At 36.4% G+C, this 23,512-nt stretch overlaps 1 protein-coding gene across 2 annotated transcripts in view; it reads left to right on the top strand.

The window, feature by feature from the left end:
* Positions 1–23,512, top strand: part of PSMD14 (proteasome 26S subunit, non-ATPase 14) — a 45,697-nt gene that overhangs the window by 1,568 nt on the left and 20,617 nt on the right. For both annotated transcript variants that reach the window (XM_063400653.1, XM_063400654.1), the window contains exons 2-8: positions 1,812–1,861; positions 3,429–3,502; positions 5,941–5,992; positions 20,003–20,074; positions 20,400–20,519; positions 21,639–21,709; positions 22,678–22,828. In XM_063400653.1, the coding sequence (XP_063256723.1) occupies positions 5,945–5,992; positions 20,003–20,074; positions 20,400–20,519; positions 21,639–21,709; positions 22,678–22,828 (462 nt within the window). In that variant the 5' untranslated portion in view covers positions 1,812–1,861; positions 3,429–3,502; positions 5,941–5,944. The remainder of the gene's footprint in view (positions 1–1,811; positions 1,862–3,428; positions 3,503–5,940; positions 5,993–20,002; positions 20,075–20,399; positions 20,520–21,638; positions 21,710–22,677; positions 22,829–23,512) is intronic.

Here is a 23,512-nt window from a genome sequence, read left to right as displayed (position 1 = left end):
GGACCACAATAGTTGGGTGTCTGCTTGCCTTTCTGCAGATTTCAGAGAAGGCCATTACTTCGTATATTACATAAAATTAATTCTGTCGGTTTCTGTGGTGGTGTAGCTTGTTAGTGAATCTTTGCTTATCTGTAAGTTTTATGTGAATGTACTTCAGCAGCTTTAAAGCAGTCTGTTTGAATCTGTGTTACTGAAGTAACTCCAGCTCAGCAGTGTAGTAGATTTAGGGTTGCTGTGCTTCTGGAGGTCAGAAAGCAGAGTCTGGGAAGCTGACCTGCAAACCACCTAGTCCAGCTCAGGGCTGTTGAGATTCAGGTCTGTGTGATCCAGAAACACGGTCTGGGATTACAGAACTGAGTATGGAAGCAAGAGTCGTAACTCTGGACTTGCACTGCTGAGACTGCATTCAGGCACAGTATGATTAAATTCCAGCTTTAATGAACAGTTTACTTAAAACTGATGGCACCATGTGTAATTTTTTTCTTATTTTCATACAAAATGTGTAGCAAGATAGACAGACTAGCCCCCTCCCCCCGCTCCCTTTTCACATGTGAAGTCTCTGTTCAGGTCTGATGACTTTAAGTGCAGTGAGTTTTTTTCTTGGTAAAATAATGTTTTTCTGCAGTGAACGATTTCTCAGCTGATTTACCTCTGTAGCTGTTTATTATCTCTAGTGAAGCTGAAATGGTTGCAGTTGCACCAAAAACCTTGAACCACTTTTGAGCACTGTTAATAAAATTGTTGAGCATCCGCTGTGTGTAGGTCCTCAGCAGATCTGGAAGTGCTTGTGCAAAGCTTGTAATGCAGTCTCAGGTGGAGAAACTGAGTTACTGAGGATGAAATGATTTGCATCAAGTCACGCAGTGTACAAACTGCAAAGTAAATTGCTGTCACCTGTGTGTAGCCTGATACTCCCTCCACTAATGGGGCGGTTCAGTAGCCATTGTATTCTATTTATGTCAAAGCTGATTTTGATGTTTATTTCTCTACTAACTCAAAAGTTGCCAAACCAGGAGAACTCTCTTTCATTGAGGGATCACATCGTGGAGTGTTAATGCTAGATAAAAATAGTGCACCGTAGTGTGAAACTCATGTGTCTTATGCAAGGAGATAGAGTAATTTAAGACTGTTTCAAGTTGATTTCAAAATACATGCTGAAACATGCCAAGTATAAACACAGTAGCTATTGGTTTATACCTATATCTGTGTACATATTTGCAAAATCCTTTTATATAACTTCATCCCTATGCTACCTAAGAAAAAATGTTTTCATTATTAAAACTTGCAGTTTAAGTGACTTGAAAATACCAGTGAACAACTGAGTGGTGAACCAGGGCTCTCCAAATGGGCAACTCTTTCCAATTATTACAGTTACCTAACAGTAGTATTAGGAGCAAATATTAGACACGGGTTTTAATATTTCTGTTTTCAGATCAGTTTTGAGATGCTCTGTGTATAGTCTCACTGCGTTATTAATATCAACTATTTTTCCCTTTTGAGGTAAGGACAGTTAAAAGAAAATTGCAGTAATGGAAGTTCGGATTTTTAAAAAACATCCTATGACCAAGCTTATTTTAGTTATGGTGTTTCCAATCATGGACATAGGTAAACAGACAAGCTATTTAATTTTTTTAAGCCATTAGTGACCATATTGATGTCAGTGATGAGTGCTTGTCATCCAAATCCTGCAGTGCACCAAAATGCAAGTTTATTATGATAACTGTCCTGTATTTTTTCTGATACACAACTATTGGCTACATTTACTTCTTAAAGTTTCACTTTAAACAGAGACTGTTAACTCTTCCTTGCAGACAGAAGGAAACAATCAAAATACCTTTTGCCAGCTTTGGAAGGAAAAGAGGTGAGATTTACTGTGAACTGTTTGTTTACTTTTTTGCCTTTTATTTATATATATGTATAATTGTAAGTATATGTGTGTGTGTGTGCGAATATAGGGAAAAAACCAACAGAGAAGTTGCTAATTAACCCAGCTTTTGCCCTTTGTGGCACAGCTAAGAGTCTCAGCTGTACGTTACCATGTGCCTCCCTGGGGAACACACCAAGCTTGCAGGGATTTGTTTCTTTGGTATCTTTGCAGTAAGTGGGGAAGGGAATGCAAGACCAATGGGTGGGCAGGTGGCTAAAGGTGAATAACTCAAGCCCAGTTGAAGAAGTGGCTGCAGTTCTCTTGTTGCCTGTGCTACTGGCTCTTGTGGTCTCTCCTGGATTGTTTCCTTCTCCAAAGCTGGCAGAAGGAAAGTAACTTTCTATTTAACTTGTTAGTGATTTCCACTCCAGCCTGTCAGCACTGAGAAACTCTGACATGTTCTTTCTCTTCCAATTTTCTGGTAAGGTGGACACATCATCCTTTGCTCTTGTACTACTTTGAGATAAGCTTCAAAAGGATCTCTGTTAAAATGCCTCAATTACTGAAAAACAAAACAAAAATCCCCCACCCAAACAAAAATCTGAAACCAACCCCCAAAGCCCACCAACATTCTTTGAGCAGCTTTAGCTTAAAGAATGATTTGACAGAAATGTCTTCTGGAGCCTGTATTAGTGTTACAAGCAATCAGCTTTTCCAAGACCTCTTTTTCTTTTATGCCAAGACAACTATTTCTGGGATGCAGCGTGAAGCCTCTCAGAGAAGTGAACAGGGTTAAACCCAGCATTTTTGATAGCCTCTCAGTTTGCTGCAGGGCTGCACAAATGGCTGTCCTGGCAGTACTGAGAAAGCAGCATCAAGTTGGTGAGCAGCAGCAGCTTCCTCATTGCTCCTTATGTTAACACTGACATTGAAAAAAATGTCTATCAAATCACGGCCACAGATCATTTCACAGATCTGTTTCAAAACACTGCTCTACAAATGATTGAGTGGATGCAATTAATGGGCAGTGTTCTTAGGGAGGAGGATAACACATTTTAACTCCTAGATTGAATGTGAAGCAGCCCTTTCTCTACCTGAATTCAGGCAAACCTAAAGATCTTTGTCACTTTTCCGGTCACACCAACTGCTGGAAAGCTTTCTGTACCTGCAGACTGCTCTTACCCTTGGTGCTTAGGGCATCTTAGTTACAGCGAGAGCTTGTAAAATAGTAAAAAGACACAATGGTTTCAGTTTCTAACAGCATTTCAAATGATCAGTTAGCTTTAAATTGCTTAAATGAATTATTAGAATATTTTTACATGTAATTTTGAGAAAAGTGGAAGCTTCTTTCTATTATGGATACTTGAGCAGGACATGGTATGTACCACTTCAAGGACTTGTATAGTAAAAGCAAAAAAACCCCAGTAAGCATTCTTTGGGTTGTTCTTCAATGGTACCTTGTCCTTTTGCAGATTATCAATGTAGCATTTCTTTTTACATGTGCCATGGCTTCTGAATTTTACTGGGTTTCTGCCTTTCTCCTTTCTATTTCCTTCTGCAGGGGAGAAACCTACTGGTGTCATCTTTACAGTCGAAAAGTGGGAGCTGCTGCCAAGTTTGTTCTCTGAGCACCAGGTTAGAAATGTGCATTTGCTTTATTCGTAAGGGGTAAAGTTAGCTTCATTAATGTCCAAAAATTTTGCTCAAGCTGTTTCAAGTTTTACAAAAACATTGTTTGAGGAATGGAGTTTATGGCTGAAATAACATTTAGATGGATTAACAAAAATTAAAATCTGTTTTGGTGAACATGATTCACTAACCTACATTTTTCAGATGTTTATACATCTCAATAAATGAATATGTTTAGGTCCATATAGACTACAGCCGACTAAATGTACCTTATCAGTTAATGAAGTTGCTGTAGTTGTCAGAACTACCAGTTTTAGGGTTACCAGTTGTAGAGACTAAAAGTTTCTTAAAATAAACCAACAACCATGATGGATTAAAATAATAATTTTAGTAGTTTAAATATACTTCTTAGTTACTCTTCAGCCCTCTTCAGTGTCACAGAAGATGAATCATTGTGGGTTTCAATGGAGGAGTATCTACCACAGAGGGGTAAAATGAACTGTAGTTGGCGTTCATTTGTGGTAACATTGTGACTGTTTTATTGAAGCCATTTAACATATGCTTACATAATATCTTTAAACAGCAACTTAACCTTTCCAAGGAAATCCTCCAACTTGACTTGGAATTTATTGTAGTTCAGGATTGAAAAGCATATACTCTGTGTGCAGCTTTTGCCTCTAAAAAAGAAGCTTAGTTTCAATCACATCACTGAAAAAGTGAAGCATAACCACTGACCCTTTAATAAACTCCTTTTTAATTTATATGGAGCCAGTGGAGCTTTAAGAAAGTACTTACTGCTAGGTGAGGCTGCACATGTTGGATTTGCAGGTTCTACAAAATTAAGAGAGTGAATATATTAAACTAATAGCGTGATAGTTCATTGAACTGGGAAAGTGAACTTAGCAAGTATTGCTGATCAATGTATCTTCGATATTGTTGTGAAGTTATTAAAGTAGGAAGTAAAATGCTGCTTCTTTGTGTGTTTAGAAGCTTTAACTATTTGTCTTAAACTTAAACTGAAATAAAGCTTGTTAGTATTTGCCAGTAAACATTCTAGCAATTATTAGAAGAAATTATGAAAATGGTGGTGACATTCATCTTCATCATATACAAAGAAAATATATTTTTCAAGGTCTTTTGCATAATTACTTTTGAAAGAAGGTTACTGAATTAGTATTGTTAATATAATCTGAAATCATGTATATAATTCTCTTATGTCTAATGTAATATCCACTTGGAGGATGAATGTATTTTGGAAATCATTGCTTTCATATCACCTAAACAGACTTTGTTGGGTTGTATTAAAACTGGTCCAATTAAGACCATAATCTTCAGTGCTGTACTTTGCATCTTCTATTTCACAAATTAAAATAAGCCAGTAAAACTTTCAGAAATAAAAGATTTCTGGAAGCCTTGGAAATTACTTGATTTGCTGAAAACAGCTGGTTAAAAATTAGTATTTAGTAGGCCCTTTTTTTCATTTTATCCATAAATTTTGTTGTATAGAGCTAAGAAGTTGAAAAAGCCAAGTAAGCATGGTAAAGTTCTCTCAAAGCTGGGGCAGAACCTGTACGTAGGTACCCACCATAAAATTGTAGATGTCTTTTCAACAACAGAAAGTGAAGAAATTGTAGAGAAAGAAACAGCAGTGTAATTTGTCTGGTTGGGCACCTTAACAACCTTTATTCCTGGGGATCACCCCTTTGAAAGCTACAAGACACAAAAACTAATGTGTTTTTTGGTTGTTGTTTTTTTAAGTAAGATCTTTCATTGATTGGAATAATCTTGCAGCAAAGCAATGGCACATGCAACACTGGGAATGTAATAAATGACTGTACTGTCACTAGTCTTCTAACTATATACACATTAAATGTTTACTTTACAGTATTTCTTTTAGTATAATGAGTTCATTAAAAAAAAGCTTTTGATGCTAATTCAGAGATCCATAATCTGCTTAGTGTCTTTCACATGTAGTTTTGATGATAACTGACAAGCTGTAAGTTAATTAGCGCGGAACTTACTAATGAGGATGCTAAAATCCTTACTTTAAGATTTTTATTGATGATTTCTGAGCAAACTAAAGTAAATTTGATTGTATATCTAATAAGTTTTAGGAACTTTCTGGCTGTAGGTACTGATCATAAGCAACAAAAATCCCCCAATTAATTGAATGATGGGAAAGTTTTGAGAAGTTTGACAAGAGTGGCCGTCTTCAGAAACGGGGATAACCCAAAACCAAAGCAATGAAACAAAGTCTGTTAATTAGCATGGAAGACAGCTTCTTGAATTAATATGTGGTGTTAATTAACAGGAAGTCTGATGTTGTGTTGTAATTACCACCAATATTTTTGACATACTGAGTGACTGAAGGTGAATTATATAGATAACAATTTAGTAAACATTTCGAGCTTGGGAACATTTTTCCTTTGTTTCTGTTTTTCTAGAAATATGGATAGACTTCTGCGACTGGGAGGAGGTATGCCTGGGCTGGGACAGGTTAGTATAGCTTGTCAATCTTTTCTTTAAAATTAATCAATTCTGGAGTGTTCCTTCTATTATATTATTATATTTTAAAACAGCATCAAAGAAACAGTTCATAGGAATAATCTTTGACTCAAGAGATTTTATACATGTATGCAAATCTTTGTTACAACCTGACTTTTTTTGTAAACATAAATACCTGTGTTGGCACTAAGTTTACAGAATGTTTATAAACATTTCTTTTTGTGTCTGAGCATTTAAAATTTGTATTGAAAAGCTTTGAAAGCACATAATACATTTTTTTAAAAAACAGTTTCCAGTGATATGTAATTTCAGAACATGGGGTATTCTAAATGGCCAAGCACATCCACATCTCTTTAATAAAGTATGCATTTCAGTTCTTGGATCACATTGTGAATGCAGCATTATAAGATACTGAAGTATACGTAAATTTCAAGAGGTAATTTGAATTGAATTTGTCACTTACAGGTTGTTGTAGCTACCTGTATGTGTGATTTATTGTGTCTTCTCTTGTTGATTTTCCTCACTTCTGTCACTACGCACAGCAAAAAGGCCTCCCTGGCAGCTGTCCTGTTCTAGTGAGAGACCTATTCCCATTGTGTGGCATCTCCTACCTCTACAGCAAGTCCTAGTGCTTTTTTCCTTGATCAACAGGCATGGCCAACAGTCTTCAGAAATAAAATCAAGCTGATCTTGTTACATTGTGGTGATTACTGTGGGTAAAGGGGAAAAAATAATCAGGAACTTCTTTGTTTGAGGTCTGTAGGAAGAATTATTTCCTTAAGGAGTGAGCTGCAGTGTGATTTCCTTTGTAGTCCTTTCCTTTGGTTGGCTGCAGTAGCTGGCCTTTCTCTGTTTCCTCATCTGCCTCCTGGTCTCTTTCTAAATTGAGAATCCAGACTCCTGTTCTTCTGGAGGAATCAGTTCTGTATGTCTTGGGCTTCAGGATAGGTGTGCAGGGTGTCTTTTGGGATGGTTGAAATTGCTAAACCCAAAGCTTCTTCTGGTTGTGTATAGTGTGTTTGTGTCCAGTATAAACTACAGGAGTAGTTTAATACTGAAGCATTTGGTGAAATATTCCAGGCTGATCTACAGACTCTAGATGTTTTGCCAAATAAGCTGTAACTTTTGGTGCATAATTATTTTTCCCTTTTTATAGCTAAAATTCTATTCACGTTCTCATAGTGAATCTTCAAGCCGCCCTCAGTTATTTTTAGTTTCACTTTCTTAAACAGTTATTTCTCTTGTTCCTCTGAGCTGCCAGCCTGCTTCATGACTCTTCATTTTTTAACATCTGTGCAGTCTAATCTCTCAAGCTTTCACTTCTTAGTCCTCTCTGAACTTGACGCATATCAAAGCTGTTTTTCAAATTTATGGTTAACTCTCTGCTGTTTCCTGAATTTTTCGTCTTTAACTTAAAGCTTGCTAGAAAATTGTGGCAGACAATAGAACATAACATTCAGAGGAAGCTCACTGAACTCCTCTGGTAGCTTTGGCCTACAGGGCTGCTCTGTGTTTTAGATGTGGAATTGTTCCTTAAATGAGTGGATGAGTATGTGTTGGATTAAAAAAAAGGCATAAAATGGAATTGCTCTTTACTCAAGTTGCTGCTTCTACTGGATGTCTTGACTACATTTGTAGTCTTTTGGTTTGTTGCATCAGCAGGAAAGCTTTTCAAATAGAATATTTTTATATCCTTAAAATACGGTGTTTCAAAGGACCTTGAAAGGTCACTTATATTTGGAGTATCAATTGATGATCATTGAGATTGAGAGATAATTCAGAGTGAATCAGATGTCTTTGAGATAGAAGAGAGGAGGAAGGTATTTTGTGATATATTTGGTAATGTTAGAAGATTAAATTCTTACCATTTGTTTGCACTAGAGTGTTTAAAACAACAGTGCAAAGCTTTTTGTTCTTATTGCTATGTCACAGTTGTTCTAAGGGTTGAACATAGTAAAAACATCTGAGTCATTCTTGCCAGCGTAAGAATCATCTGTGTATACAGTCGGCTACAAAAAGAGGCATTTTCAAAGTAATTTTATCACATACTTTGGAGATTTCTTGTTCTTGTAACTTGGAGTCTGCTTAGCAAGAGGACTGCATCACATGAAGTCTGCTAAGAGTCTGTTTGATTTGCTTTGTAACTGATGTTAAAGTACCAGCAGATGCTTGGTCAGCACTGTTCCTGTTTGATTTCTGCCAAGGCATTCTTTCTCAGTGACTTGCTTTAGCATTCTTCAAATGCACTTTAAATTCATGTGTTTGCAATATGCTTTTCAAGTCTTGTGGTGTAGTGTATTACACTTGAGAGCTGCTGTCACTGAATTTGTGGTTCTCTTTCCTTACTTCTCGCTCCTTCAGGATGCTGTTGAGTGGCTGATTTGCCTTCAGGTGTCTAGAGGTGGTCAGTGTTAAATCCCATCTACCCTAAGCCTGTCTTCAAATGGCTAATAAACAAATCTTTAAGGGAGTAATCTTAAACTGGTGCTTCAACAATAAGCTTTTCTTCCAGTGAAATGTGGCTCAGAAATCTGGAGCATTTCTTCTCTTTTAATCATGGATGGACAAAGGGCTGTCTCAGTAGGGCAGGAGGTGGACAAGAGAGAAGGGAGGAGAATCTTACAACTTTTTGGCATCACATAAGCCATTCACAGTATTTTCTGACAGTGCTTGGTCATTAACTGTGTGTTCTTTTTATGGCAAGGTACCTGTGTTTAGTTTTAAACTTGATGCCAGAAGTATGACCTCCTTTGGAACACTGCTTCATGCAGAAATGGTTTGTGTCTTACATGACTGCTGTTGTAGACCTGGTCCATAAGTTTGTTTTGTCTTGAATTTATGTTCTCATGATAAATGTGTAAGATGAATGAATGATTGAAGCCTTTTAGAAAAGATGTAAAAGATTGACAGTATTGTGGTGTCTCAAAGAAAATCTTATTACTTCAGTTTCCCTCTTGTAGTTCATGGGAAATCAGGATTTGTGAAATTAAGATTTTGGCAACGCCCTTGTTGTTCTTAACTTATATGGTCTCCTTTCTCTCTCCTTCTGCCCCTTGTCATGTTGGGTTTTTCTACTTACCTTCTCTTTCCTGATTCATTCTTTTCTGTCTGTCCCTGTTTGTGTCTCTGGAATACTGCCTACCACTGAATTTCACTTGTGGTTTAGTACTTTGATTTGCATTGTACATTTGCTGCAGACAAATGAACAGGTTTGTGGGGTACATAAAAGCGTTCTGCTTATGTAGCAGGCGGGGATTTGGAGCAACACTCCTCTTCATTTTGTATGCTGAACTATTGTTTGCTGGTGAAATCAGTTCCACATATGCCTCTATTAGGCAATCCCACTGCAAAGGGTGTGAGCAAATTAAGTGCATTTATAGCCAAGCTTTCTCTCCCCATCACTTACAGAACAGTAATCCAAGTGAAGCAAGTTCTTGTCCATACTAGCACATGCTGTCTGTTTTTCTGAATCCAGATGTGATAGGAAGCAGTGAAATAATGACACTTTTAAAAGAGGCTTTTAAAGTAATTTTTCATTGCTTGGTAGATATTTGAAAACACTCATTTACACTGCTCGGTTAGTGCAGACAACTGTTCTAGTACAATAAATGAAAAATAAATCTGATTCTGTATTTTTGAATTAACATATTTGGTGACAGAGGGGAAGGGGAAAAATTCCAGTGGGAAGGGAGGGGGAGACAGAGAACTGACCTGTGTCTCCTGAGGAGTGTTTACACCTTGACTTGGAATATAGAAAAAGAAGTGCAGATAGCTATTTTATTTGAATCATGGACTTGCCAATTAGCCATCAAGTGCTTCCATCTGTGAAATAGTTGATCAGATGGGTTAGCTGGGATGTTTCCAGATTAGGGCATTGTAAATGGCACTTGAAAACTGTCACTTTGATTAGGAGGTTTCAAATATTGCACTGCTTGGTGCTGTGGAACCTTTTTCCCCTCATAGGATCTTGGGTTTTTTAGAACATGCTTATCCTATTTAGTGAATCTGTGACACCATGGGAACTTGGGAGACCTGCTGCTGATCTAAAGTTCTGCTTCATGTGCTAATCTGGTGAGGGTGGTTGTTGGAGGACAGCACAGTGCACTCTTGTGTGGGGCTTCCAAGGAGGATTGGATGGTCTGGCAGACAGAAGAGGGTCAGGCTCAGTGTAGATCATTCTCAATTAACAATTAGATGCAATTTTCCTTGACTTACTTCATTAAGCTGATGTGTTATTTGAAGTATATGACTTTTTCTTGCATCTTCCATCTTCCATATATAAACAAAAGAGGGATAATCCAGACTTTCTCCTTTCTGTATCTCCTGGGTATGTATGCTTTATGTAGTTTGAGTTGTGGTGATGCACTGTGTTGCCTGCTTCTCTTACATTTTTGAAGCTTCAAATGCACCTTTTGAGAATATTTTGCCCGGGGAATAAATCTGAATTATTGCACTTAAAATTGTGCATCATTTCTGTGCCATTGCTTCTGAGATGTTTTCCAGCGAAGTTCTAAGTATGAAGAATGTTACTATTTCTAGAACTCAAATGTAATTCCCAGTAGATGAGATGGTGTACAATTTGGGTGGGTTAGTCCAGTTCTACTTTTTTTCCCCTGGAAGCTGTCAACCCATTTAAGGAATGAAAAATTTTTCTCAGTGACAAACATTTTTCATCCATTAAAAATATCCAACATGAAATCCCATAGAAAGTTCAGAAGATGTAATTGCCTGCATTATCTTCTGTAGAAAGTTTCAGAATCAGTTTTTATGTACAAAATATATGATTTTGTTTTAAGGAGAATAAAAACACTGTAGAGATAGTAAACTGCTGTTTTGCTTTCACTGTCTGGGATAAATTAGTGTTTTAATACAGGGTTGTTCAACAAAAGCTTCATATCAAATTTAGGGTCCAGGTGTGGTCTGGGTCTGGTTTTGCTGGACATGGTAACTCCATGGGTCACGTTAGGCTTGTTTGAAAGTTGCTGGAGATGGCAAAGCAGAGTTTGGCAAATGAGTGGTAAAGCTTATACACTTGAAGTACAGTTGAGTTATTGTAATGTAATTTGTCTCCTATGGAGCTGGTTGGGAGAGGGAAAGAGAAACCTGCTAGAATTGGTTTAGGAGCATTAATATGACTTTACTTAAACCCTGTGTGTAATTTGTGTTATAAAGGTTTCGTAAGGTAGGATGGCTGCACTACAGACGTGTCTTAGATATTAATCACAAACAAACATAAAACTAAAAAAGCAAGTGGATTGTGTCTGAGCTTTGCAGTTTCCTCTGATCTGCTGTTTTACTCTGGAGAACATTTTTAGCTGCCTCTTCTTGGCCTCAGATCTTAAACTTCTGTATTTCTAATAATCAGGCAATTAGATTCTCTTTCCTCAATTTAATTGGCAGTGTGGTCCAGCTGACTTTTGACTTTCCCAAGAAGAGACAAAGGAGGTTGGACAAGGAAATGAGTGTAACCATAATGAGAACATGGGGAAGAAAGAGTAAAGAAGAAGAGATATCTACATTTTGTATTACAACTATTTACTTGTAATGTTCCTTTCTGCAAGCAGGAATCAGCTCCCTTATAGTGATAGGTTTAATTTATTTCTTTTGGAAATCATATTTTTCTGAAATCCCATGCAGTTGAATATTAAGTTGCAATGCCACTATGCAGCACAAGGGTTTCTCTTTTCTTCCTGCTGTGTACAAGAGTCCTCTGCAAGTTTTTCTACAAAGTTTAAGTATTGTTGTGTTATAGCATTGTGGTCTGGTGCGTGTTGGCTGATTGGTTTGTTTTTTCAAGTGTTGCAAACAGCTGACCTTGCTGCTTATTGCCACTGAGTCTCCCTGCTTGTATCCAGGGACCAGCTCTTCACAACAGTGAAGCTACAGGCATATAGAGCTGAGTGCACTCTTCTTCACATGGAGGAGAGACCTTTCACTGCTTTGCCTCAAAAGTGTACTTTAGGATGAGCTTAGGCAGAACTTGCTGAGGGCTACCCTGCCTTCTTGGCAGAAATGTGTTTAGAATAAGACAATTAAAAATCTGCATTGGAGCAAGACTACTGGAGGCAGATGAAATTACATGTGCTGACTTATCATCTGCCTTGAGGCTCTCAGTTCTAGATCCCAGTCCCTTCTGTAATGCTGATGGGAGTAGATGGGTGGTTAGTCCTGGCTTTATTCTGCAGTGAAACTGCTCTATTTTCTTTTTATTTCCAGTAGACTGAGGCTGTGAAAAACAACAGTTCTTTTCAAAAAGATGCACGGTGTTACTGAGAATTTGTTTTGTGTCCCTAATCTTATGGCTTTTTGCTAACCATAACATTGTCATGTAATAATGGAACAGTTTGTGTTGGAAGGGACATTTAAAGGTCATTTAGTCCAAATTGCCCTTATGCTTGATGAAGAAAACAAACTGCAGTACTACTGAACACTTACCCCTTTGGGTTATGTGCCTCAGTGAATGTGTAGATTAAATGGGGTAAAGATAGAGGAAACACTGACCCAGGGAAGATTGACCTTAAGCAGCCATTTCATGCAATGGTTGTGTCAGGAACATTGCAGGAAGTCTGACTATTGCAAACTTCATCAAGGTGATATATGTAAATAATTTTGTATCATGAATACTTGTTAATATTGAGTAGTAAATGATTATTTCTAATAATAATGTTGTCTGAGTGTCCCATTAAACTAAAGACTATTTTTGTTTGAAGTTCTGCTTAGTTAAAAATAGTCAAATAATGAAACAAACCAACCAAAAAAAACCCAACAAAAAAACCTCCCCCAACCCCCCCCAAATAACCAACCAATGAAACAAACAGAAATACACCCCCGCCCCCCCCTCAAAAACCCTAGCAAAAAAACAAAAACCCACCCTACACACACACTAAAAAAGAAAACCACAGAACCACCCCACAGAAACTAAAATCCTAAATAAGCAGAAAAGCTAAGCAGTAAGATTCTGGCTCTGCACCAAAGAGGTGTTGGCAAATTTATGATCCCAACCCGTTTAACCAACTGCTCAAAGCTATACAAAGTTCTGTGTTTTGTAATTTTGGTTTTGAAGAGGAAGGGAGATGGGAAATGTTATATATTTCAAGTCCATCTATATTGCTGTTCGTAGAGTTCTGTTGTCAATGTGAACCTAGGTAAACTTTTTTTAGGAGACAGAATTTTGTAAAACATACTGAGACAGTTTTTATGTAGCCTGTTAAGGTGGGGTTTTTTTCTGAGATTTTTCAATTTAAGGTAGCAGTTGATGCCACAGTACTTCCTTAGTATCCCTAGTCCATTTTGGAGTCTCTGAGACTAAACATATTACTACAATTTTTATTTCATCTGACATATGGTGTAACAAGACAATGTGATCCTTTGAGAAATCTAGGCTGTTTGCTGAGACTTATGGTATTTCGTGGTCTGTTATGCATGCTTGATTATAATTGGTATAAAAATGGACCTAAACATACAAACTGTTTAGACATAATGGTAGCTTCGAAATCTAATCCTGTTGATGTGGAACCAACTACAAAACTGTGTGTGTAATAGCTTGGAAATAGCAATAAAATTTTGAACTGCTACTAGTTTTATGTGATTCACAGTGCCCTTTTTTATTGAGCTCACTGATTTTTAAAAATTTTTGTATGACCTCAATAATTTTCTGTCATGACTGATCATGTTAACTTCCTGTACTACAGAAAATGCAATACGTGGCTTCTGGTGCTTGTCATGACAAAGTTGTCAGAATCATTGAGATCCCAGAATATGCCTTGCTCCCTTTGCCACTTCCACATGAGTTGGTAATTTCTATAAGTGTATTGTCTCAGTACAGGAAAAAAATGGTTCCACAATCCCAACTCTGCTTAGATTTGTAGGCTTAGCGTTGTGTAAAAAATACTGTGCTGATCTAAGGAATTTCTTTATATCTTTATATGTATATATATTCTTTATATCAATATATGAGCAGGTTGTACCACTTACTGGCAAAAAGTGGAGAAGAGCAGTGGTGCTCTGGTGAACTTTCAAGGCCTTGCTGTCATTAATACCTCTACCTCCTCTGCATGCTTGCTCATGTTTGTCCTCTGCAGCTAGGATTTTGTAATGGTTTTTTTCCCCTTGTACGAAGCTATACACACAAAATTGAATTTACCTCCACAAAATAGTAGCTTTAAGCTCACTTTAAGTGCCTCATCCTTCCGTGCATCTTTTAATATGATAAATTATTATTTTATAATGATTGTCATTGCATTTATACCTCAGTTGCCTTTCTTTCCCTCACCTACATAATAAAATGTCGTCTTTACCTGTAACACTTATTCTGGAGGAGGTAGAGAAGGGCAGTGAAGAAAAATTGTGGGGTGAATAAATTCAAAAGTAATCAAGTAATCCAAAGGTGGGGGGGGGGTGTCTTTTTTTTTTTTTTTTAGCTAATCTTTCTCAATTGTCTTCGGATATAACAGCTGAAAATATGTAGTGAAAGGGTTAAGTCGGCATGAAAGAATTCATTTCCACTTTAATGACCTAGCCTTGCTGGGTTAGGACGATGGGGAACATGCTTCTGACTTGTACTCCTATTGCCAATTAACACCTCCTATAACAGGTTGCCTCAGCTAGTCATTGAAGCAGAGGCAGTAGAAATAGTTTACATGCAGCTTGTTTTTCACACTAGTTGTTTAATACTCACAAAATTAAACTATTAAAAGGTTCTTTCTTAGTTTACTGGGAAAGAAATAAAACATGATAGCAGTCATTGTTTGCTTGTGTGTCCTGTGTTTGTGCTTAAATTGTTCCAGTTACAAAAATAAATAGATGTAGTAATGATTCTTTTCTTTTACACGGTAATATGTTGTTTGGTGCATTAAAGCTGAGATGTGCTTTACAGCACTTAAGTTCACTGCCTTTGGATTTTTATTACAGCTGCCCCTGCAAAACTGAGTTTCTTTGAAACAGCTATGATGTATTTCAAAATCTTTTTTTGTGCTATTAGCATGAAACCAGAGCAGTGTTTAAGATCCATTGAAACAATGGAAAGTGTATCCATTTGTGGAATATTTCTCAGCTCCTTGTGTAATTAATCAAGTCCACTTTCTATACCTATCTGAATAAATCTAAAATAGTACAAATAAAGAGCAGTGCTCTAAAATGACACTTTAGTTCACATTTAATAATAAAATTGGCTAAATAATTTATGTTGGTTCACACTAAGAGAAAGGTGAAGTAATATCCCTAAAAGTGTTAACAAATTTGCTAAAAGGCCTGAGTAGGTAACACTTCAAGGCGTTAGTTTTTATCCTGTAAGAATGGCAAATGCCTTTAACACTTCGTCAACGAGGGCTACCCAAGTAAAGGACTGCTTTTTATATTGGATCATCTCTTTAACTATTTGAAACAAAAATAGTAACATGCATAAATTTAATATTACAGTGTAATCTTTTGTCCATAACTTGCATGTGATTCTTTTCTCCTTACAAGTCTTACTAAGAAAAAAAAATATTTGAATAGTGGTAACTTAATTTTATCAATTATTATAGAATTTGGAATTTTGCCATTCTAAACAAAAACAATCCTAAAACTTGGTTGGGTTTTATGTGGTGGCCATCAGGCAGCTCATTTCAGTGACTGGGAGCATAGAGTTGATTCAGAAGAAGCATCAATTTTTCAGTAACACATAACAGTATTTTGTACAGCAGTTCTGTAATTTTAATAATTACTGTATCCAGCTTACACATATGCATGTATAAGTTGGGAAAAAGAATGTTCAGTATTCCTTGCAGTTTCCAAATCAAATTTTTCTTCAGTTCTCCAAGAAATAATCCAATAAAGCTATAGGTATGCAATATTCACTATTTTGCAGTGAGATGGACAGTCTTCCAAAACTATGCAATGAGATAGCTGTCTTTTGAATATGATAATGTAACCAAAAATACCAGCAGCTCTTTTGCAGTGCAGACACAAATGCTTTCTTGTCTGGGTTCCTGATACCAGTTAATTTAATTTGGTGCTCTGCTTTGTAAGGATGGTGCTTCTTTGTTAAAGTTGGCAGGCAGTGAAGTTTATGAACAGTGGTAATAGCACATGCTGTGGAGGGTCAGTGTAAAATATTTGCCTCCATGTAGAGATTAGCTAATAAAATCTTTCTTCTTCTTTGCTTGATGAAAGAAATGCATAAACTTTTGTGAAAGACTACCAGAAACAGGCCAAAGGGATCTCAAAACACGTAACTCATAGCTGGCTCCCACATACTGTGTAACTAACATGCAGAAGCTGGGACTGTCATTCCAGGGCTGTGTTAGATTATCAGCCATTTGTGGAAAAGAGGTGATCAGAGATGGAAGAAATTGGTTCCTGTTTCCAAATGTGTCTGTTTTCAAATTTCAAAACTAGTTGGAAGACCCACATTCCATTTGGCTTTATCTGTTAAATCTTTGGAGGTTTTATGTTAAGAATTTGATGAACTTTGGTATAGAATTTTCTGGAGAAAAATGAATGTGTGCTTGTAGTATTTTATGTGGCAGTTTATCTTTGGTAGAAACACAATGTGGACCTGACCTATGGATCATTTCCTCCTCAAAGTTCCTAAATTTCAGTTCTCTTTTGAGCAGTTCATTGTAATTGATACTCAAAACAAAGGAAGAAATATTAACATGAAAATTAATACACATAATTGGTACAGTGCAATGAGGACTTTAATTTTCCCATAATCTAGCTAATAATTAAATTCTGTAAGAAGAAAAGAGCAGACAGAAAGAAGATAGTGAGGTCACACAAAGAAGCATCAATGACCAAGGAAATACTTGGTATGTGCTGTGTGTTTATAAGATGACTGAGCATTAACAAACCTGCCTTGTGTACTATTAGCTAAATTTTACAAGTTAGGTTAATTGGTTGAACTGCGTGGTAAGAGTTGAAACTCATGTTTGATATTTTTACTATGTCTTGCATGTGCTTAAAATGAAGCAGTGAAGTATGCATTTGATACCTCCTAATCTTTAATGTAGTAGTTTTTATATATGTTTAAACACATTTAGTATGTAAAATCCTTCACAGTGAATACTATGGCTTTAAAAAAATTGCAAAAGTTAAGCAAGTTGGTTTACACCAATGAAGAATTCTTTTTTGGATTAGTAGAGTTTCCCATGCCGAAAATAAATTGTTGACTGTGGGTGCTCGCAACAAGAATTCAGTGTAAGTTTGGAAAAAAAAAACTGTTTTAGCTCATAGAAAGCCTAAATGTTTGATGAAGTATCATATTAAGTATCCCCTCTTCTGCTCCATCATCAAGGTAAATAAGCATATGGATGCTCTAAGGAATATAGAAATCATAAGGGAATATTGAGAAGACCCTGCTTTAGTTCCTACCTTCACTTAAACTAAAGGTGATTGATTTGCCTTCTTGCAGAAACAAAATATATTAATGTTTGTCTTTGTTTCCTCCCTGTAAGTGGTGAATCTACTGACTGATGCTAAAATGAGAAAAGTTTTGAAGAGTAAGCTTTTATAAGTTGAGAGCACAGGCATCCATATAGAGGATAGAGCTGTGATTAATGCCTCAGATGCAGGACATGTGTCATTGTGACTTTAACAGACACTAAAAATTCTGTAGAGGAGAGTTCTATGATCCAGGAGCCATAGTGTCTGGACTAAGCTTCAGTTCAAGCTCCTGATTTTTGAGGAGCTAGTCTCAAACAGCAAGATTAACCTTCCAGAAATCATGGACCTATTTGTGCTAATCTGGGGGAGATTTTTATTACACTGTTTGTTATTTTTAAAATTACTGAATGATGGGATGGTTGCTTGAAGTGAATGTGGAACACATGTGGAATGCATTTGGTGATCACAGCATGGGTATTATGGTTCTTCCTAAAGCACCAGGTTACTAGGTTTTGTTATCTTCCTTCAGACCATCTCTGGTGTGGAACTGGTGGAAAATTGGGAGAGTGTTATGTATGAAAAAAGGGTTTTGTTAACTAACTAAATTGCTTTTAAAATTAAATTGCTTTTAAAATTAAAACTCGACTTACCTGGGCTTTTTTCTTTGCACTGATTAAGTGGAAACATAAGTCTTTGTGCTTTCGAAATTCTAAGTGAACTCTTCTAAGTGAATAGACTTACAGCAAGAGAGACACAGTTTAAAAAGTAAACTGACATGTTGATGGAGAAAAAAACCATGGGAACAAAATGATTGGGCATTTGAAGTTTTGCCAGTCAAACAATTTAATTGCAGAAAATTCGGGGTAAGTAATGCAGGTGCTCTGCCTGTCTGGTTCTGGGGGATGTTCTGGAGAGCTGCTTACAGAGTTTTTCAGTGTGAGTGCTAGAGGAGCACTTCTCCACTGGAGCATCTCACTGTTGGGCTAGGGCTAGGACTTGATGAAGGGGTGAAGCTGGTGAAAAATGGACCTTTGGTGAGAATGCTATGGAAGGTGAAAAGCAGAGAAAACTACTGGAAGATTGCTGATGAAAAGGCCAAAGTGACAGAAGAACTAGGAGTGAGCAGTAAGAAGTGAGGAAGGGCAAATATCGAGAGATGATGGTCAGCAGTATCAAAGTTGGAAACAGAGGTTTGAAGCTGTTAGGAAGTGGGTATGGTTGACAGATCCATGCATATATGTGAGTTTCAAAATACAAAGATTCATAATATAAAGATTGGATATAGAACTCTTAGATTCATTGACTTTAGGGGGGAAAACCCCACAACTGAATTTTCTTACTGTCCTTAAAGTTTTATTCTGAAGACTGATGTTTTTCTGTCTTTGTCAAAATCAAAGTATGCAGAAAGCCTAATTCCTGTACAAATGTAATGTGTTGATTACTTAAGTATCCGGTTTTATCTTCAGGAGGTAATGGCTTGTGTTGATTGCTGTGTCTTGTTTGATATTATGTGGATGCATGTTTGTTGATTTTTTTTCATTTTTAGTGAAAAATTAAGAATTTATTTGAAACTTTTTTCTCATATTTTGCTTATAACTGTGGAATCAAAGTTCTAAATCTATAAAGTGTTTGTGTAAAGGCACCATTTTTCCTCTTTTAACTTGATGTGGAGTATCTTTTTATTTTCCCATAGTTGCTTTGTTGCCCTTCTAAGTTTACATTACCTCATGCAGAAGTAAGCTGTGTCATTTCAGTGGAAATTTGGTAATAAAGTAATGAATGTGCTGTTAATTGGCTGTAATGAGGTGCACTGATATGGAATTCTGTATATAACAGCAATATTTCTCTCGTTCCTCAAGAAAGGGACATTTAAACTGCTGCCTCCTGTGTTTTTCAATTTCAGCAGTACACAGAACCTGCTTCAACCAATCATTCACACCTGGGACAGTTGTGCTAATTTTTGAATAACTACTCATAAGGCAAAGAGCAAAGTATTTTGTTCACAGCTTTTCCACCTAGGGATCAGAGGTCCATTTTTTCTCTCACTGTACCAGTGTATCTGCAAAGTACTCCCATAGCCTTTATCTGCAAGTCCTCTGTAGCTGAAAGCTGATGAAGCAAAGGGAAATTGCTGTTTGTGTTGGTGCCAGTTAATCATGCTAGCCCAGCAGCATTTACATTCACACCACTGTAAGAAACACATAGTTAATTGGAGAACTGGCCATATTTTACAGCTGACGAAGGTTAGCATTGCAGCAAGGCTGACTAATGGAAACTTATCTGACTCTTAGCCTGAATGGCTTGTAACAGGTTTGTATCCAGTGTAACACTTGCCTGCTTTCTATTTGGCTGCCTCTGGTAAGATTGCTCTTTAGTCTGTGTTGTTTGGGGTGGGGGGCAACAGGGTGATGGCTGGGTGACCTTGTACAAAATAATTTTAGTGACAGAAGGTGCTGTAAAGATTTGGGGATTGGGTGTTCGGCTTTTTGTTTTGTTTGTAACAACTACATCTGACCCATGCAGTCATAATTACATATGTATTTTTCTATAGGTTTTGTAATATGCAAAACAAAAGAAAATATTTAGAAACCACAGAATAAAAATGATGGTGAAAATAGTTGTTTATTCTTTTTACAGGGGCCACCAACAGATGCTCCTGCGGTTGATACAGCGGAACAGGTTTATATCTCTTCCCTTGCACTGCTGAAAGTAAGTGTTCTGTGTACATACTATGTCTGAATATAATGCTGGAGTTAGAGCACCTGGCAGCAGTCCAGAGTTAATGGACTTGTGTTGCCTAAGTGCTGGCCAGACTTATTTTAAAAATACATTAATACTGATTGGAACCCTCAGAAACTTATTTTAATTAGTTGTCTTTTGTTGGCTTTGTTTTTCCTGTTTTATAGTTTGTTACATTTTCCAAAAGTGCTACAAGTTGCAAATTAGCTACAGCTCAACAAAGGCTGAAAAAACTACCTAAAATCAAACTTGGACCTTCTGTTAAACATATGGTGTCATTTGGTCTTCATTCCAGATGTTGAAGCATGGCCGTGCTGGTGTCCCTATGGAAGTTATGGGTCTGATGCTGGGGGAATTCGTTGATGATTATACTGTGAGAGTGATTGATGTTTTTGCAATGCCACAGTCTGGAACGGTGAGTTTTTCGCATCTAGACCTTGATAATTTTATTTGCTTGTTTGTTGTTTTTTTTTTTTCCTGAGGGAAAATTTATTTTTTAAAAGCTTTTTGTGCTTTACCTCATTGAAGCAATCTGAAGGTATAAGCTGTGAGTTATAATACAAACAAGTCTAATGGTTAAAGAGTTTCAGAAAAAAAAATTTAGTCAAAACTTCTTTCTTAGCAAAGGCTAGTACTGAAGTGTGTAGATCAATATATGCAGATATTATGTCCTTTTTATGTATAAATATAGCAGTATAACATGACTTATAAGACTTACAAATTGATAACTTTCAGAACTCATATACTATGAGCCAGCAGAAAGATTCAAAATGTAAAAGGTTTTATTAGAAGTGTATCATGCCCTTAATTGTGATGGTGCTATATACTTCAAACTTACTCTCTTTGACACGTCTTAGTTGCATGTCTCTCAAAAGATACTTCTGTGATTTGAAAAAAAAAAAATGTATTTAAATTTTGATTAAGAATATCCATTTTATGAACAGATGAAAGAGACTAAAGAGTCAAGGGGCATAACTGGAATTCATGATGCTTTGTTTTGTGTAACTAGAATGAAATGTTCTTAAAACAAGCATGAGATGATTGCTTTGTAACTCAGAACTGCATTCCATGAAAATTTCAAATTCTTTTGTCCTGAGTTTATTCTATACATGTGCATAATATAAAAATCTGCAAAAGGCCTGCAAATATGTGATATTTATCTTGAATAAAATGTTTAGAGCTGAACTTGGAACACACAACAGGCCACTGTTTGCAGAGGGGAAAAAGGTGAATTCCTGTGCCTATTTAATCATGTTTACTCATAGTAAAGATTACTTAAATAGCAATTCAAAATAATCTTTTAGCATTTTAAATCACAATGAAATCAATTTTCATGTGATTAAAAATCACATTGAAATACATTTCTAAAAATTGTATTTTGCGTTTAAGGGTGTTCTGTCATGTAGTACTAAAGTATTCAGGTTGCCTTTTTAAACAGATGCTTATGAATATTTTGTTTGTGCGAAGTTACAAGTTAAAAGATAATATTGCTTCATGTACAACTACTATGATTTTTGTCTGTCTTTTAAATCAGGGTGTCAGTGTGGAGGCAGTTGATCCTGTATTTCAGGCAAAAATGTTGGATATGCTGAAACAGACGGGGAGGTAAGTCACTGTAAAGGGGGCTGACAATAAGTACTCCCTCCACGGTTTTTAGAAGAAACGGCTGGATTTCTGCAAAACTAGTGATCTAAGACCTATTAATAATGTTTAAAAATAAATAATTGCCCCAGAAATTAGGTGAGTAGCATAGCATGTAATTCAGTCCCCCTCATGCATTTCAATTGTCAGGAGATTGTCTCTCCTGTTAAACCTACAGCTTTGATTATTGCCCAGAAAGATTAGAATGCTGCTCAGTTTAGCATAGGTGATTAGTACACAGAACCTGCTTAAAAGATTAATTTTTTTATTTAACCCTTTAAATAAAATTTTTAAAATTTTTGAAGTTACAGTTTATCCATGAGCAATTTTAATGAAAAGAAAGGGAAAATAATTTTGCAAAAGATCCTACTATTTAAACAAATTTTTATTTCACTCCTACCTCTCAACAGTTGTCGTCTGCTTGCTCAAATTCTTTTACTGTGGGAAAAACTTCAAAATTAATGTTAGCAAAAGGCTCAGCAGCTGAACAGAACAGTGCAAATTGCTTTTTGACTGAGTTCCTAGTTCTACTGCTGGTTTAATTGATATTTAATCCTTTCCCACCGTTGGTTCCCGTTGTCCGTGTCTGAAATGGACTTTCTGCCGTGAAAATTCAACCTTCGATGCCAAGGAGTTAAAGAGTAGATATTTACTCAAGTGCTGAAAGGGTAAAAACTGGTTCAGGGAAGGTGTGGTAACAGGGTGAAAAACTGAAAGCATGATCTACCACTGCTAATGTGTATCCCTTAATGATAGCCCTCTTTTGTCGCATTTATTCACGTCCATGTTTTCACCATACTATGCTGAGTAATTTAAATATTACTAATGGTGTTTTTTCACAGCTTATCATAATTTATGTCCTGATATGATCCTATTTCTTCTTGTGATGAGTGTTTGTATTTTTAAAAATCTCAATGTCCTCTTTATTTCAGACCTGAGATGGTAGTTGGTTGGTATCATAGTCATCCTGGCTTTGGCTGTTGGTTGTCTGGTGTAGATATAAATACTCAGCAGAGCTTTGAAGCCTTATCAGAAAGAGCTGTTGCTGTGGTGGTGGATCCCATTCAGAGTGTAAAAGGAAAGGTACAGTAGGCTTGCTTTTTATTTTTAAGGTACTTCAGTAACATTTAATACAGAAGCGTTGTAAATAGGTTTAAGTGCTTGATTTTTGGAGGCCCATACTGTATTAAAAAAAATCTTAAAACCAAAATGTCATTGTAAATGAAAAGATCTCTTCCAGTTTGTTCTGCATCTTACATAAGTAGTCCTTAAACTGGCTGAAAGTCTTTGACATTGTCAGTACACATAATCCTCTCTTAATATTTTGCTATTCAGCTGTCACTCAACAGGTTTACAACTAATAATCCAAGTATACATTGTTTTCTAGATTACATTTTAGCTACAAAATCTGAGATCAATTACTAACAAATTGGAATAGGTTCAGCCCCAGTAACATGCGTACTAAGAATGCATTGATTTGCAGGCGTTGCATATGATGATTTTTATTAAAATTCTTATTCCAAATGTTTTGGGCAATAAAACTTTACAGAGAAGTTGATATCAAGCATTTGAATTTTTGAGAAGTGTGCAGATAAATGATTAAGTACGTTAAGTTATTATGAAAAGAGATTAACTTGCAAAGCATATTGGGTTATAGTTGTCCTTTGTTGAAATCTCTTTTGTTCTTGTTTAGTTCTCTTTTTATTTCTTTCTAGCCCCATATGCCATTTTCCTATTTCCTGCCTCATGACAGCAGGGAGCAGCTCT

The sequence above is a fragment of the Prinia subflava genome, chromosome 6 (genome assembly GCF_021018805.1).
Source record: "Prinia subflava isolate CZ2003 ecotype Zambia chromosome 6, Cam_Psub_1.2, whole genome shotgun sequence".
Taxonomy (NCBI): Eukaryota; Metazoa; Chordata; class Aves; order Passeriformes; family Cisticolidae; genus Prinia; species Prinia subflava.
This window is presented reverse-complemented; position numbering and strand designations above follow the sequence as displayed.